Source organism: Asterias rubens, chromosome 12 (genome assembly GCF_902459465.1).
Source record: "Asterias rubens chromosome 12, eAstRub1.3, whole genome shotgun sequence".
In the NCBI taxonomy this organism is placed as follows: domain Eukaryota; kingdom Metazoa; phylum Echinodermata; class Asteroidea; order Forcipulatida; family Asteriidae; genus Asterias; species Asterias rubens.
The window spans coordinates 14,432,441-14,449,804 of NC_047073.1; the positions used below are offsets into that span (position 1 = coordinate 14,432,441).

General features: G+C 40.1%; 2 protein-coding genes across 2 annotated transcripts; one reads left to right on the forward strand and one right to left on the reverse strand.

Moving 5' to 3' along the window:
* The first annotated feature begins 1,042 nt into the window (after nt 1-1,042).
* LOC117297791 (putative amidohydrolase YtcJ) lies at nt 1,043-8,681 on the forward strand. The gene is made up of 6 exons (XM_033780938.1): nt 1,043-1,390; nt 2,897-3,140; nt 4,165-4,444; nt 5,383-5,828; nt 6,044-6,277; nt 6,520-8,681. Exons 1-6 carry the CDS (start codon nt 1,107-1,109, stop codon nt 6,892-6,894), a joined length of 1,863 nt encoding a protein of 620 aa, XP_033636829.1. The 5' UTR covers nt 1,043-1,106; the 3' UTR covers nt 6,895-8,681.
* Nucleotides 8,682-8,734: 53 nt separating this feature from the next.
* On the reverse strand, nt 8,735-17,096 carry LOC117298085 (solute carrier family 25 member 48-like). Its single transcript, XM_033781324.1, has 9 exons — nt 16,933-17,096; nt 15,695-15,848; nt 14,754-14,822; nt 13,659-13,721; nt 13,255-13,327; nt 12,445-12,492; nt 11,432-11,571; nt 10,685-10,750; nt 8,735-10,127 (listed from the first exon to the last, which is right to left on the reverse strand). Exons 1-9 carry the CDS (start codon nt 16,988-16,990, stop codon nt 9,953-9,955), a joined length of 846 nt encoding a protein of 281 aa, XP_033637215.1. The 5' UTR covers nt 16,991-17,096; the 3' UTR covers nt 8,735-9,952.
* Nucleotides 17,097-17,364: the final 268 nt, after the last annotated feature.

Consider the following 17,364-nt stretch of genomic DNA (forward strand, 5'->3'; position numbering starts at 1 on the left):
CATTTACTCCACATCCTGTGTTGTCTGATGTCTGACGAAAGATATACATATTCATGAGCTGCATACTAGCATATCAAAGAGCCCCCCTTAATTTCCTCGTGTGAAAAGGCCTAAAGATACCCTAACCCACATCCTCTCCTACCGATTTGTTATTATTATTATTTTTTTACAAAGAGCTAATTAATTTGATGTTTGTTGCGTTCCCCCTTACATAGTTATAAAATGGTACTCTTCTAAAAATGTTTGGCAAGTCAGTCAACCCGCTGGTGAGTGTAATATTCCTCCATGGTGGTGTGAACTAGAAAATAACAACAATTAATATCCACAATCTACACAATCATAGGTTTTGAACGCACAATTCGGATATCCCAAAATTCCACCACCGGTTGCAAAAGTTGACCGACTGCAAAAAGCCACCACCGATCCCTAACGTTGACCGATTGCAAAAAGCCACCACCGATCACTAAAGTTGACCGATTGCAAAAAGCCACCACCGATCACTACAGTTGACCGCCGATTGCAAAAAGCCATCACCGGTCGTGAATATGCATGACCGATCGCTAATACCATCACCGATAATGAATATGCATGACCAATCGCTAAAATGGACCACCGATCGTGTTTTATCACCGACTGCTAAAGTTTATCACCGATCGCATAGGACCACTACCGATGACAAATTTGATCACCGGTTGCAAATGACCATCACCGATGATTAAATGCCTCTTTGGCGTTCCCTACGATTCCCTAATTTAAAAGCGAGGTAGCAAGCGCAAAGCCGACAGTGGCATTTTTGACATAATAGCTGCTTCCTCATTCACTCGCTCGTCCGCTCACGGTTGAGTTAACACACCATTATAAAAAGTAGCCTCCTCATCGGGCAAAAATTATCTGGGAGTCTGCGAAGTAAAAAATACCTTTTGATATACAACTCCAAAAGCCTGTGACAGTTTTATACCAATACATGACGTATATAAATGTTCAAAGTTTTATTCAACGTAGGCTAGGTGCGTCCTATTCTGGTTCTAGCCTTCGATTTAGGACTGTTCGAAACGTTTATACGTACGCGATTATACCAACGGTGTCAACCTCGAGTCAGTTAAAAAATGCCTCCCAAAAAAGTAAAGGCAGATTATATTCTGTTCGGAGGGAGCATCTTGACGATGGATGAAGACAACCAGGCCACAGCTGAAGCCGTGGCCATCAGGGAGGAGGAGATCGTCGCCGTGGGGACGATGGAAGACGTCTTCTCCTTCAATGGAGTTAAGACAAAGATGATCTACCTTAACAAGCAGACCCTGATGCCCGGGTTTATTGAGCCACACCAACACGCCATCCTTACCGCCCAGACAAACAGCCAGTTCATCAACATAAGCGGTGTCAATTACAGGTATTACTATTATTTTTATATATTTATTATTAAGTATTTTTATACAGGTTAAAGGCAGTGGACACTATTGGTAATGACTCAAAATAATTATTAGCATAAAACCTCATTTGGTGACGAGTAATGGGGAGAGGTTGATGGTATAAAACATTGTGAGAAACGGCTCCCTCTGAAGTGCCATAGTTTTCGAGAAAGAAAATTTTCAACGAATTTGATTTTGAAACCTCAGATTTAGAATTTGAGGTCTCGAAATCAAGAATCTAAAAGCACACAACTTCGTGTATCTCGCAACTCCGATGACCAATTTAGCTCAAATTTTCAAAGGTTTGTTATTTTAAGCATATGTTGAGATACACCAAGTGAGAAGACTGGTCTTTGACAATTACCAATAGTGTCCACTGTCTTTAACACGGAGGATATATAAGGCCTATTGTAAAATTTCCATAAGGATAGAACCAACTTCGGACTGATGATACCCAAGCCAACATCCGTATGGACTGTAAAAGGGGTAACCCTGTTTCAGCCACCCCTATGAGTAGGTGGCAACGGCCTCTGGAAAAAAACGATTGTAGCCCGCATCTTGAAGTGGCTTTCAGGCCTTGTGTGTCTGGCAACTTGCATAAAAAAACAAAAAACAAAAAACAACAAAAAACTTGAAGAATTTTACGGCGGCACGGCAGGCTTGGAGTTTCATCTTTGAGAAGGACAGGTCATTTTCTTTTTGCCGAATGGGCATTCTCATTGGAAACGCTATGGAAAACCTTTGAAAGGGCACCAAGGCCAAGACCATGAGGCAACATAGGCCATGGCTTCCTTGGAATGCCCAACCCGACCGGAAGGGATATATAAAGGGTCTCTTTTTCAAACCAACGAACTTTAAAGACTGACGTCATGTGCGCCTGATGGGAAACTAAAGAGGCACTGGACACCTTTGGTAATTGTCAAAGACCAGTATTTCTCACGATTATCCCAACATTATGAATGAAATACAACTCTGCGAAAATTTTGGTCATCAATTGGTCATCGAAGTTGCAAGAGAATAATGAAAGAAAAAAACACCCTTGCACACATTCGTGTGCTTTGAGATGCCTAATCAAATATGCCTTTTATGATTTTTGAGTGAGAAATAACCTCTTAAAAAAAAAAACTACGTTACTTCAGAGAAAGCCATTCCTCACAATCAACAGTTCTCCCTTGTTCGTCGTTACAGGTACGTTTTTAGGCTAACAAATATTTTGAGCAATTACCAGTACGGGGCCTTTAGTGACGAAGTTACTTATACTTGAATTCATTTGAAATGAACAATCTACTTGTATGGAAAGGTTTGCGATAACACCATGTAGGTCTAATGACTATCTCTAAATGAGTTGGGTGGTTCTGAAAAGAACCGTTGGTTTCAACTCGACGTTTCGATCAGGCTTTGATCGTGTCACCACAAACCTTTCCATATTGTATTCCCACCGTGCAAAGTTTCAAACCTACTGATCAACATGTCCATTTTTATTGAAGGAGCTACCATGGTAACCCGGGGATTCTTGAAGTCATGGAGAAAGAAATGAAGACACTTGCTGGTGTCCAAGAAAACTCCAAATGGGGTTTGTTTTTCGGTTGGGATCCAGAGCTCGTGCCCGACCTTCCGACGCTTAGCGCCGCCTACCTGGACGCTACTTTCCCCTCAAATATTCCGATGGCAGTGGTCGGACAGAGCGGTCATGTTGCCTGGGTTAATAGTGAGGCTCTGAAACTGGCAAACGTGAGTGTCTTTAAGCTCGATTCATACTTCCTGCGAATGCGATGTGAATTTGACGTGAATTTGTCGCACTCCCCTGCACCACCCGCTGCGAGTTGCCAACATTTCAACTGAATGCGTACAAGAAAATATTTCGTTAGTTCGCATATTATACGCATTCGCAGGTCGAAGTAAGTTTTAATCGCAAAACTACTTTTAAAGTTGGCGTCATCTCAAAATTTCGCCATCTTAAGTTTTTTTAAAGTACAAAAATAACATTGTATCTCGTGGTATCCTATTCTGGAGTAACCACCTCAACTCGAATTTATAACCTCAAGTGAAGTTTCGTTCACTCAAGTCATTTGATGAGAAATAAATTAAACTTATTTCCCGTTTGGAGTTTATGGCTCTTGCTCTACCAGCCAGGCTCCTAGTGGATAATGGTATCGTGAATGATGATACCCACGCCAATTTAACACTGTTTATAAGCCCCATGAGTAGGGTATGGCAACGTGGCCCTACTTGGTAACGAGTAATGAGTAATGGGGAGAAGTTGATAGTATAAAACATTGTGAGAAACGGTTCCCTCTGAAGTGCCATAGTTTTTGAGAAAGAAGTAATTTTCCACGAATTAGATTTCGTGACCTCAGATTTAGAACTTGAGGTCTCGAAATCAACCATCTAAACGCACACAACTTTGTGTGGCAAGTTCGATGACCGAATGATCTCAATTCTTCACAGGTTTGTTATTTTATGCATATGTTGAGATACACCAACTGTGAAGACAATTATCAATAGTGTCCACTGCCTTTAAGGGGATTTTACATGCTAAAATAGTTTTAGTCTCATGAGACCAAAACTATTTTCTGACTTGTTTTACTCATTTCTCAAAAAGTACACAACCTTAGTTAGTAATATTAGAAGGGAAGCTTTCCACTATCACTATCTTCAAACCCTGTAAGTTTAATGTAAATCTATGGACATTTTGAAAAAGTACCCAAATCCTTTAAGCGAAATCCTATTAAAATAACATTGATTTTTTCCACAGGTTAATAATGACACACCTCAGCCTCACGGTGGGACTTATGTCAAAGACGAAGAGGGCAACCTCACCGGGAAGCTTCTCGAGGAGCCTGCTATTATGGGCGTCATAGGGACGAAACCCCCTCCAAGCCAAGCCGAGATCGAAGAGTCAGTCCGGAAACAGTGGAAATACTATGCTTCAGTGGGCTTCACGACCGTCACGGAACTGGCGTACACACCAAATCCAGCCTATGATAGGTTTTTGAAGACCATCTCTGCCTCGGATAAGTGTCCAATCCGACTCGGTAAGAGTAACTTAACTTCCACGTGTTGATTTTGACGAATCTGACCCTTTGGTCGTCGACGGCTCCAACACCACACGAAATTTAATTTGTGTTCAATTTGTCGCGTCGAAGACGTCTATAGGCCCTTTTCGAAACCACGGCTGCGGCTCGTTTGCGTCCCCATGCTGATTTCACGAAGAGTCCAGGTATCAGGTTTGATGTCACAGTACGTCATTAGCCTGCTGACAGTTTCATCATATTAAGAAAGATGAAACTTGGTGATTTGTGTGAAGTTGAGACCTGCCTAAATTTAACACTGACCTGTACTTTGTTTATTTCTAAAAGTGTGAAATTAACCATATTTTACATAATTATAAACAGAAAATAGTTTCGACCCTAGCAGAGTCTTTCTCGAAGACTCTGCTAGGGTCGAAACGTCAGGCCATTAACTATTTTTTGCATTTATACTCTCGGTCCATTTGGTTGGTAAGTTGTTTGCAACAGCTAATTTTATTTTCTAATTATAAACAGGTCTGGTGACCATTTAAAAATCTCCTTTTAAACAAAACTTCCTAGAGCTACCATGGAGGAAGGGAGTTACTCACACTGATGGTTCTGGCGATTTACATCAATGTTAACTGTTGATTTTACTCTAGTAATTATTTGTACTCTTCTTATTTGTTTATAGGCCTATTGCTTTCAAGATTTCCGTTTACATATCCTTACATAAAGTATTATCGCTTAGTTTATATTTTTATATCGTTAGTTTTATAATGTGATTGTATTGTTTTTAACAATGTGCAGGGCCCAAAATGGAAAAAATGGAAACCATTTTTCACTAATTTGGCTCACCCTGGGTAAATAAAGGAAATAAATTAATTGAACAATGAGCACTTATGCCAAACTTTAATTGCATTTGCCGTCTTTGCAAACGTTTTTTCCTTTCTTTTCTTTGGTAGCACTATATCGGCTCATACACCCAGTAGAAGATTGTCGTTTGGAGTCGAAGGCCTCGGGGTCGAAGACCAAATCAAGTTTGGCGCCTCCACCACGATCATATTGTCCAAGGTTCAACTCTTACAGCGAAGATGCTGACGGGCTGCCCAGGTCTGGTGCTGAAGTGCCCAGCATTGGCAAGTACAACGACAAGCTCTGGGAGGCCGGCGTGAAGATCATCGCTGATGGCTCCCCGCACACCGGCACCTCAGCAGTACGTGAGCCCTACCTGCTTACACAACTGACTGAAACCCTTGGCTTTCCCCCAGCACCAGGGTACGGCATTCTAAATTATGACACGAAGGCTATGTTGGACACAATCAGAAAGTGCCACAATGAAGGAAAGCAGATTGCAATTCACAGCCATGGGGAACGAGCTATCGAACAAGTCCTGAAATGTTACGAGGAGGTAAAGTCTTCAGACATTTTTGGTAATTTAGTTAATTATACAAGAAACCTTTGACAAGGAACATCGCAATATCAAGAAGATTGGTTAAGAAGCAATCATCATCTGGAGAATATTGGTAGGCTCTAAACCATAAGCAAATTATGAGATTCAACTTTGTGTAGAAAGCATCAGAACAGGTAGTAGGATTTGATTTGTTATGTTTCTTTGTCTTGAAGGTCTTGGCCAATGATCCGTGTACTATGCGCCATCGTATGGAGCATCTTGGCCTCGCGACCAAAGGACAGATCGCCAGAGCTGGTAAGATCAAACTTGCCCTGTCATTCTTTGTGGATCAACTTCGCTTCTACGGGTTGACCTTCAAGGATGGTATCTTCGGCGAAAGTAGAGTCAATCGCTGGACTCCACTTTCTGAGGCAACAAAGAGTGAAGTTACTTGGACAATTCACCAGGTATAAACCTACCACAGGACTTGACCTGACCAAATCCAAACCTGCTTAGTGTCTACACACCCACATTAAACCTATTCCATTCCAACAACCTACTATAGTACCTCCCAAACCAAGCCTACTCTCCCCATCGCAACCCAACCCAGCCCAACCATACCCAATCAAGTAGAGACCACGCTCTCAACCCACTATAAACATATCTCAGTTGACAATCTTTTGAATTCATTGTGCTCTCTCCCCACAAGGACCAGCCAACATTTCCTGGCCAAGCCACACCCTTCGCTAACATGAAGACGGCCATAACTCGCTGCGAGAGGGACCACCCCAACACCCCATACGGCCCAGAGTACCGCGTGCCCATCGACGAGGCTCTCAAGGCCTACACCGTCAACGCGGCATGGCAGCTTCACTTGGAGAAAGAAGTGGGTAGCATCACAGTGGGCAAGAAGGCCGACCTGGTGGTGCTGTCTGAGAACCCGTACAATGTGGAACCAGTTAACTTGGAGAGGATTCAAGTCATTGAGACATTTCTCAATGGCTGCCGCAATGAACTTGCTAAATTCCAAAACCTTCCTAAGACTGACTTCCAGATACTTGTGCGTCGCCATGACAACCCGTAAGAGAAGCTACATGTGCGCAGGATCAATGGGGGTGGTCCAGCAAACTAAAGGCATTGTAACAGTTTTGCCTCGTGGTAACTAAAAACAGGGAGCTAGTTGCAACTATACATTTAATCTTTTGTTAGGTTAGGCCTACCAGTAATTATACCATGCTATGTAAACAGATTGTATGTAAAGCGGTCTTTAGAAGATTTTTAAGTGCCAACGCCTACCAATAATTATACCATGCTATGTAAACAGATTGTATGTAAAGCAGTCTTTAGAAAGACATTTTGTTTTGTTGCTATTTTTAAACTTGATCCTTCGCTAGGTTAGGGTTGGGGTTAGGATTTAGAATACAACGACTTGTCAATGCATGGAGGTAGAAATAAAGCAGTCTTTTAGAAAGACACTTTGTTACAATGTTGTTGCTTCGTTTAAACATGATAATTTGATAGGTTAGGGTTAGGATTTAGGGAAACAAAGATTTGTCAATGCATGGAGGTAGAAATAAATCATTCTTTAGAAAGACACTTTGTTATGTTATTGCTTCGTTTAAACATGATATTTTATTAGGTTAGGGTTAAGATTTAGTTATTCCGCCATTTATTTAGGGATACCAAAATAATACATTATGCTACGTGAACAGATTGTATGTGAAGCAGTCTTTAGAAAGACACTTTGTTATGGTGTTGCTAGGTTAGGGTTAAGATTTAGGGATACAAAGATTTGTCAATGCCTACCAATATTTCAAGATATGTAAACATAAAGCTGTCTTTATAAAGACACTTTGTTGTGTTGTTGCTACGTTTAAAGGTTTCTGATCTTTTGTTAGGTTACAATTTAGGGATGCAAAGATTTGTCAATGCCTACCAATATATAATGCTATGTAAACAGAAAGTTTGTAAAACAATCTTTAGGACACTTTGCTATGTTGTTGCTACGTTTAAACAATACATGTTATTAGTTTAGGTTATAGGGTTAGGATTTAGGGATACCAAAATAATTGTCAATGCCTGCCAATATATCGTGCCATGTAAACAGATTGTATGTAAACCTGTCTTTTGAAAGACACTTTGTTGTGATATTGCTTTGTTTCAAATGATCTTTTGTCAGTGACCAGGTAAATACCACTTAGCCAATTAAAGATAGACAAGAAGGACATTTTGTAAAAGTCTCTCTGATTTTTAATACGTGATAAAAATGTTGTTTATATGTTATCGTACCAGCTATATTCACTCTGACATAATGAAATACTGTTAGTATACAAATAAATATTATTTTTGAGTACCTGAGGAGCAAAATAATTTTTACTAACCATGGATAACAATAATCTGCATCGCTCGCCTTTTAGTAGAAACGTCAGAGATTTGTCCGTTACTTTGTGCGATTTGACCATACAAAATATATGTTAAAGGCACGGGACACCTTTAATAATTGTCAAAGACCAGGGTAATCATATTAAAGACTCCAAGTGTTATGAAATCGTAAAAATGGAACACATCAAATCATCAGTGCTGGAGGACTCAAGATCGATCTTGGACTAGAAAGCGAGAACTCCGACACTGACTCAAACAACAGAGACTTGAATAAAGCACTGCAGATTTTAAAATGAAACTTTAGACTTAAAAAGATAAAAAAGTGTTAGATGCTGTCAGCTTTCGAGGAGTGTGTTGCTTCTATGATTAAGACTTGGTTAAATACATTTCTTAATAATTTCAGGATAATATTTCAGGATAATTTCATTTGTTTGATGGGAACCCCCAAAACAGTTTAAAGAAATTGTTTAAAGGAAACGTTGCCTTGGATCGGTCTTTGAAAAGCATTTGTAACCGTTTGTTATAAAATGCATATGGTTAGAAAGATATTTTAAAAGTAGAATATCATGATCCACACACATTTGCCTCGAAGTTGCGTGGTTTTCCTTTTACTGCAATCAGCAACCATGGATTTTGAATAATACCATTTTTAGTTTGGAAATTAAAATGTGTGTTACTTTTAAAAACATTTCAGATATTTTCTTTTCAGAATAACTTACCAAGTACCCAAACAAATGCAGGACTGGAATAAATGTAAGCACAAGCAAGGTACAAGAATACTTTTTGCAGTTTTAGCTCTGAAATAGTTTAAAATATATAACTTTTTAAAAGATAAACTTAGTGGCAAATAAACATTATTTAATGCAGCACTGATGTGTTGCAGCACAAAGAGTTAAGACTAGTCTTATCTCAAGTTAGGACGAACTACCCAACTCCATCACACACAAAATTTGATAATTAATTTGTACATGAAAATGTTGTCAAATAAATAAAAAATTTGATTAGTTCATTAGTCTGTGCATTGTTTTGTTTCTACAATAAAATTTTGATGTCAATAAAAATTGCAAGGCTCACATGATTACAAAAGTACATGATTTGTCTTTACCCTGTTCTTATAGCATCTTACTGGATAGAATCTCTGCGATATTTACAAACCCTGCTGGAATATGTTCTCAATGGCAGACCTTCCCACGTGGTATTTTACTGGATAAGATCGCTATTTTTGCTTCACCCTCTACTGGTTACTCCCCTGCCCGATAATGGTACTTTCCTCTTGATGGGGAAACTTGTCACTTCCCTGCCCGATAACGGTACTTCCCTCTTGATGGGAAAACTGGTCACTTCCTTGCCCGATAATGGTACTTCCCTCCTGATGGGAAACTGGTCACTCCCCTGCCCGATAATGGTACTTCCCTCCTGATGGGAAACTGATCACTCCCCTGCCCGATAATGGTACTTCCCTCCTGATGGGAAACTGGTCACTCCCCTGCCTGATAATGGTACTTCCCTCCTGATGGGAAACTGGTCACTCCCCTGCCCGATAATGGTACTTCCCTCCTGATGGGAAGCTGGTCACTCCCCTGCTCGATAATGGTACTTCCCTGTTGATGGGGAAAGTCCCTGCCCAATAATGGTACTTCCCTCCTGATGGGAAACTGGTCATTCCCCTGCTCGATAATGGTACTAACCCTCTCGATAGGATCACTACGGGTATGTGAGCGCGCCAGTGTCAGCCTTGTTGCTGTTCGAACGTTATCATCTCAATCTCGTAAGCCCCATTCCGACACCTTCTTCTGGGCGTTGGCCATAACGATCATAGCAGTCCCATTCGCGATGAAACTACGAATAGTCCCGGGTCCGATTCCGCGATAGAGACCGAAGAATCCTCCTCGCTCTTTGATGACCAGCCGCATTCTTTTTAAGACTGGCATGTCTCTGCAAAAGTAATAATGACAAAAAAAACAAGACTACCTTCAGCAACATTTTGAAATTTTAATAAAAAAATTACAAATACTTGGTTCCTATAACATCATGCTTTATCACACCCCATGGGTATACTCAAAGCACTCAGTATTTTTCTCCTGTAAGTTATGTGGAGCTACGCATGAAATCAGTTCTTTTATAGAACTTAGTAATGGTTTTGACAATGTGCTGTGGCGCAATATGCTGTCGATCAGACCAGAAACATCGGGGAAAACCCCTTTCTCTTTTTCGATAAGTGCACTGGGTTCTGGTTACGTGCATTACACAAAACACAGGACCAAAGGACACGGCAATAACGGTACAAATGTGACGATCTGGACTAGAACCAACACTCTGCTGTTTAGAAACACCAGAGCTTGAATCCAGTGTTCTTAAACACTCGACCACAGCGATCTTGCATCAAAAACAAAAAAGTCATGACAAAGATTCCAACCCCATTCTGGTGACTAGGCCATCAGAATTTGAGTTTGATTAAAATTTGAGTGCTATGCTCGAGACTGCATTCTTACTTTCCATAGTTGCCTTGTACTTGTGATTTCATGTATTCCAAAGGCCATACGATCCACCAACCTAACGTGATCAAAAAGTCAAGGAATGGTAAAGAAATGGTTGAAAATTCAAAATCATCAATCAAGACTGTTTTAAAGGGAAGGTACACGTTTGGTAATTACTCAAAACAAATTGACTTGGTACCGAGCATTGGAGAGCTGTTGATAGCATAAAACATTGTGAGAAACGGCTCTCTCTGTAGCATATATTTTGAGAAAGAGGTAATTTCTCACTAAAATAATAAAAGACTTCAAAGACTTGTGAAAGCACACAAATTCGTCCAACAATGGTGTTTTTTCTTTCATCATTTTCTCGCAACTTTATGGACAAATTGATCTCAAATTTTCACAGGCTTAATGTATTATGCTTATGTTGGGATACAAAAAGTGAGAAGAGAAGACTGGTCTTTGACAACTACCAAGCGTGTTCAGTGCCTTTAAGAAGAAAAGCAATTCCTACATCCCCCCCCCCCACTCGGGGAAAGTACTGAATATACAGTGCCTAAGGCCTGGTCCCATTGCAGCAATAACGAGAACGATAACGATATTCGTTCGACCAATACAAAGCGTTCTCTGTGCATCGTTCTCGTTGTCGCTGCAGTGTGACTCTGCCTTTACACACATCGGTGTATATTGTATATATGGGTAAATCAAAATTAATATTTTTTAACCCTGATGCAAATTTAACATCTACTAAAGAAAGGATATGTTGCTGCGACTCCTGATACTAGGAAAGGTCCGATAACGCTAGAATTGAAGGCTTGAGGGAAGTGCCTCCTCTGAGTGTCAATCAAGATGAAGTAGGTACACATTAAACCCATTGTACGACACCAATGCACGCCAAATCCCTGCAGCAAAGATAGAACCAAACAAATATATAAATTTCTATTTCTAGCAAAGAACCAATCAATTTCTATTTCTAATAAAGTACCAAAAAATATATCATATTCTTTTCCAGGCATGTGAGTAACTGTCCATGACAAAAGAGGTAACGAGAAAACCGGGCATGAAATAAAGAGGAAAAGATAATATAACTATACTTTTGTACACAGAAAGTGAAGAAAAAAAGAGGAAAATTAAAACACCAAAAGAGGAAATCAGCTGAAAAGAGGACGTCTCACATGCTTGCTATTCCTAATGCAGGAGTCAAACTAGTCGCCCACAGTTCTGGAATTTCATCTGAAAAATGGGCAAGGCCACTTTCATTTTGCAAAGGGCACTTTCATTCCAAAATCTAAAAGTCATTGGGAAACTTTTGAAGGGGCACGGAGACCAAGGGCAACGGATGCCATTTCATTTGTGGCCTGCAGGTGAAGGTGATGGAATTCAAACTCTGGTGTTTCTGATCAGCAGAGTTTGGGTTTGAATCCCCCAGCCTTGACACTTGTGTCCTTTAAAAGCAAGCCACTTAACCATTGCTTTGTCCTTCGGATGGGACATAAAGGCGTTGGTCCCATGTGTTGTGTAATGCATGTAAAAGAACCCAGTGCACGGTGCACTTTATCGTAAGGAGAAGGGGTTTCGCCCCGGTGTTCCTGGCTGTGGCTGCTGTATGTGCCGTAGCACCTTGTAAACTCTTATAAGGTGCTAAATAATTGGGTCTCAGAATTCATCACTGCAATATAAATGTAAAGTGGCATAGCCAGAATCACTTCTGAATAAGCTTGAACAATCTAAAAGACAACTCAACAACACCTCAAGTTAAAAAGAGCAGTATTTACCTTGTATAAACCTCTGAATTGCCAGGTTTGCTGCGTTTGCCTTCTGATCTGAAAGAAAACAAAAATCCGATTTGCTACTTGGGGTTGGAGATGAAGGAGTGGAGTGGGGGGGGGGGGGGGGGGTGGCAGCATCAGTAGCAGTGATTTGAAATTAGACATTACTTTATATGTAAAGTTGAGTTTATTGTAGCTTAGGCTTGGCTTTTTCATTTCATACAGTTCGGAACAAGACTATAGGAGAGCATTGCTTGAGTTTTCTTGGTGCTGTTGTGACCTATTAGTTTCTACATGAAGGAGATGCATCCCTGGCTACCGGGCTACCCAACCGCCCAGCAGGGGGCGGCAATTGCGGTGGACGGGACGGTCCATAGCGGAGCTGTACTGGTGCCCCCTACATGCCGATTGGAGCAAGTTCGAGTGGGCAAAAGTCGACCCGTGATTGACTACTGACCAGCAACGAACAAGCGTAGTGACATACCCACTCGAACGACTCGTTTGGATACCTAGTCAACCATCAGTACCACGGTATTTAACACCCCATTGCCTTCAGAATTTCACATATTTTAAAATGGAACAGGCTATTGGGACCAGTGAAGAAACCATGGGTTTGAGGCTGGTTCCAAATGGTCGACCACAGTAGTCAACCTATGGTAGACCAGCCTGGGTTCGAGTCAAAATAGTAAACCTTTAGTTAACCATGGTGCACACTCGAACTGGCTCTAGGCTTTGCCGTTACTGTAGTATTAAATGAGGATTAAGCAAACAAATTTTACTTTGTGATCCACTTTTTTAATCTTTGATCTTCTGTACCTTTGCAAGTTCTAAAGGTGATTCGATGATGGCTCTTGCAGTTGAACCACAGGCACCGGCTAGCAAGACCCGTCTGTTCCACAAAGAGAAAATATACATACACAAGCTAATATACTTTAGCAGTGGATACCGCAACAACATATTAAAGGCGCCGGACACTATTATTGTAACTACTCAAATTAATTGTCAGCATAAAAACTTACTTGGTAACGAGCAATGGAGAGCTGTTGCTAGTATCAAACATTGTGAGAAACAGCTTCCTCTGAAGTGGTACATTAACATTAATTTGAGTTGGAGAAAAACAAGATGTAAAATTGTGATGTTAATGGCTTGAAACACACAGTTTTGTATTTCATGGATTAAAACAGAAGAAAATACATTGATTGGCCAATGATTTTACTTACACTTGCAGCCCTGCTGTAAATGGAATCTCAGATTTGCAAAAAGGATTATCCAAAAAGGTGTAACTGGAAACAAAGAGACACAAGGTTTAGGGTTAGGTACACAAGCATTAAAGGCACTGGACACTATTGGTAATTAATAATAATAATAATAATAATAATAATAATAATAATAATAATAATAATAATAATAACCCACTTTTAATTTATATAGCGCTTTTCACGCCCGAGGGGTGTCTCAAGTGCTTCCGACATTATTACCCCTGGTCACTGGGCCTTAAATCATTCCTTAAACCATCTCAGCTCCCTGGGGAGTATACAGCCTGTGCGCAATATATGCGCTACTCGGCTAAACCAATCACAAGAACCATCTCTGCCCTCACAGGTACCCATTTACCCCTGGGTGGAGAGAAGCAATTATAGTTAAGTGTCTTGCTCAGGGACACAAGTGTCACGACCGGGATTTGAACCCAGACTCTGCTGAACAGAAGCATCAGAGCTTGAGTTCTGTTACTCAAAATAATTGTTAGCATGAAAACATACTTGGTACGGAGCAATGGAGAGCTGTTGGTAGTATAAAATATTGTGAGAAACGGCTCCCTCTGAAATAACGTAGTTTTTGAGAAAGAGGTAATTTTCTCACTCAAATAATCAAAGACTTCAGTCCTGAAGGCCAACAACCCTGGTTGTTATTTGGTCAGAATAGCTACATGGGGACACTATTAGTAATTACTCAAAATAATTATTAGCCTAAAACCTTACTTGTTAACGAGTAATGGGAACAGGTTGATACTATAAAACATTGTGAGAAACGGCTCCCTCTGAAGTGACTTTGTTTTTGAGAAAGAGGTAATTTTCCATTTTGAGGTACCAAAATCAAGCATCTGAAAGCAAACAACTTTGTGTGACAATGCTGTTTTTTCTTCCAATACCATCTCGCAACTTTGATGACCAATTGAGTTCAAATTTTCACAGGTCTGTTATTTTGTGCATACGTTGAGATACACCAAGTGAGAAGCCTGGTCTTTGACAATTACCAAAGGTGTCTACTGTCCAGTGTCTTCAAAAGCAGAATTCCCTTTCTGCATTGATACTTACACAGATTCAAAAACTCCAAATTGAGTGGATCTATAAATGCCTGAACCCCATAGGACCGGAACGGAACCCCTGTTAGAAAGAACACAAATTAAATAAGCAAAGAAAAGAAAGGGTTTCAGCAATAATAAAGTGAGTTTCTCTTGTAGGTGCGTATGTGTGTGATTTGACCATTCTTTAAAATAGGGACAATAAAAACTTTGGTTAGAAGCCTACAGCAGCTTTCTGTAGTATAAAGCATTTAAAAGTAATATTGTTATTGACAAATACTTCAGCTTTTATCCTCAAAAATTTGAAATTAAGAAGCTTTAAAACTGTCAGTACTGTTTCTCAGATTGTGTATGCCTCTTAGAAATAATTCTTCCAGCATGAACATATTCACTCTGGATTTTTGGCAATAATATCAAAAACGGGCCCACCTTTTGATTTTTTTTCTTCAGATACTAGTTTTTTTCAGAATTTTTCAGATACAAGTCTACATTTATATATGATTGATTAAAACAATTGAACAGCTCCAAAAACCCAAAGGTATATATTTGCCTTTAAAAGAGAGCCATAATAGCCCTTCAAAGTGGGCCAGCCATCATCCAAGTTGTAAAAATCTGTGCCATCATAAAAGGTGGGCTAACTTCAGGCTAGTCATCCTAGTCTTGGTGCAAGGCGTTCTCGTTGAGTTATATACACTCAACGCTATACACGTCGCGACTATTCCACCGATAGAGGGCGTTTCTGTAAGCACGATCCTGCCAGTGATGTGGTGGGATGATCTGGAAGTTATCCAACAGCGCACGTGAGGAGAAGTAAAGCGGGGGATCGCGATACTTGAGTAATAGTGATTAACAATGTCTTGCACCAAGACTAGCTAGTCACTGGAGTTAGCATGATGCTTACCTGAAACCTTCTAAGCTTACCTGTAAGCGTTCATGCTTACTATTTAGGCTTACCTATAGAACCCAATGACACCCTGTGTCTTGAAAGTCTTACTGAGTGTTCGGAAGAGTCCACCTTTCTCATAGCCAACCTGTGCTTGCATCTTGGTCTTGATTGTGTCGAACGGATGTCCAACACAGACGCTGGTGAATCCATATAAGACGCCAACTGCAAGAACAGTGCGTTCAAATTTTTACACTCGGACTTAGTTATCAATTATCATGGCTATCATACTGCATCCGGTCAGAGGGCCGTTTTAAGATTGAGATTTACCCTCTCTGCAGCTCACATTATTAACACACACGTGGAGACGATAACGAAACAAACCTTGACATAAAGCCTGTATACGCCTTTCTTATTTATGCATGAGGTACGTCACAATGCTAATCCAAAACGAGGTGATGGGCGCAGCCACTGCAAGTGATGGGGACGTGCGCCCATAGCCTTATTTTGGGTAAGAATTATGACGTCATGCATAAATATTAAGAGAGGTGTATTTTATAGCCTACTAAGTACTAGTACTAGTACTAAAATACTATCTAGGTAGAACTATGAGGTTCGTTCCGCTATACTTAGTCTCCACAACATAGAGGTGGTCTAGTCTCAGTCAGACTCCTCATATATGAATTTCTAGTTTAATTTAGGGTAAGACTAAGAGTAGTCTAGAAAAAAGCTAACTGTTAAATCATGAGACCTGTTTCCAAACCAGACTGTTATCCCAAACTATCCAAATTCCACTATACTTTATGCCAGGGCCAAATTTCATGGCTCTGCTTACTGCCGAATTCTGCGCTTACGATCGCGATTCCCCACTTACGTGCAAGCGCCGAATTTCTGCACTAGCATTGTAAGCGTAGAATGCCTAGTAACGGTGAGTACGCACGCGCAGACACCAAAATTCACCGCTTACACGTAAAATAGGCTTGCCGTAAGCACAAAATTCCCTGCTTCCGTAAGCGCCGATTCTGTGCTTACGGTAAGCAGAGCCATGAAATTGAGCCCTGGTCATGCTGGTGGTTTCTGTCTAGCATTTTTAACTCAAAACACACATACAAGTTGTGTTATTAACATTTGGAAAAGTTTCCGTATCTTGTCAACACTTTTCCATTTGTTATGATATTATTATTATGATATGAATGATATCTAACTGGAGAAATCAGAATTAGATATTCCTTTTAGTTTTAGTTTTTACATAAAAAAAAAAAGAAAAAAAAAAAAAAAAAGTGGAGGAAGACTTCCAAATCATATTTACCTCCGAGACCTATGCCTCCCTCTTTGTACCATTGTCCTCTGCTTTCATTGTGTGTCATTTTGATGCTACAAAAAGTTCCAAATACTGCCTAAATAAAATGCAAATTAGATGACAATTAATTATGTTGATAACTTTCACCACACGAACCTCCGCCGACAACCGGAACCGCAGCTCATCTTCTTTTGAGCGTTTGTACTGACTTCTTTTAAGAGCAATCCATTGTAGCCTTGGGGGTGATTGTACAGGTAAAGTTTTATTTTTCAAGAATTCTAAAATATTTTCAAACATTGATTGGTACTATTATTTTATTGATAACTAAATTGGTTTGTGCTTTATCAAATTAAACATTATATTGTTCTTTTTTAGTAATTATACGAGGATTAGTTGTTGCATTGAGCCCCTTTGCAAAGATAACAATTGTTGTCAGTCCCC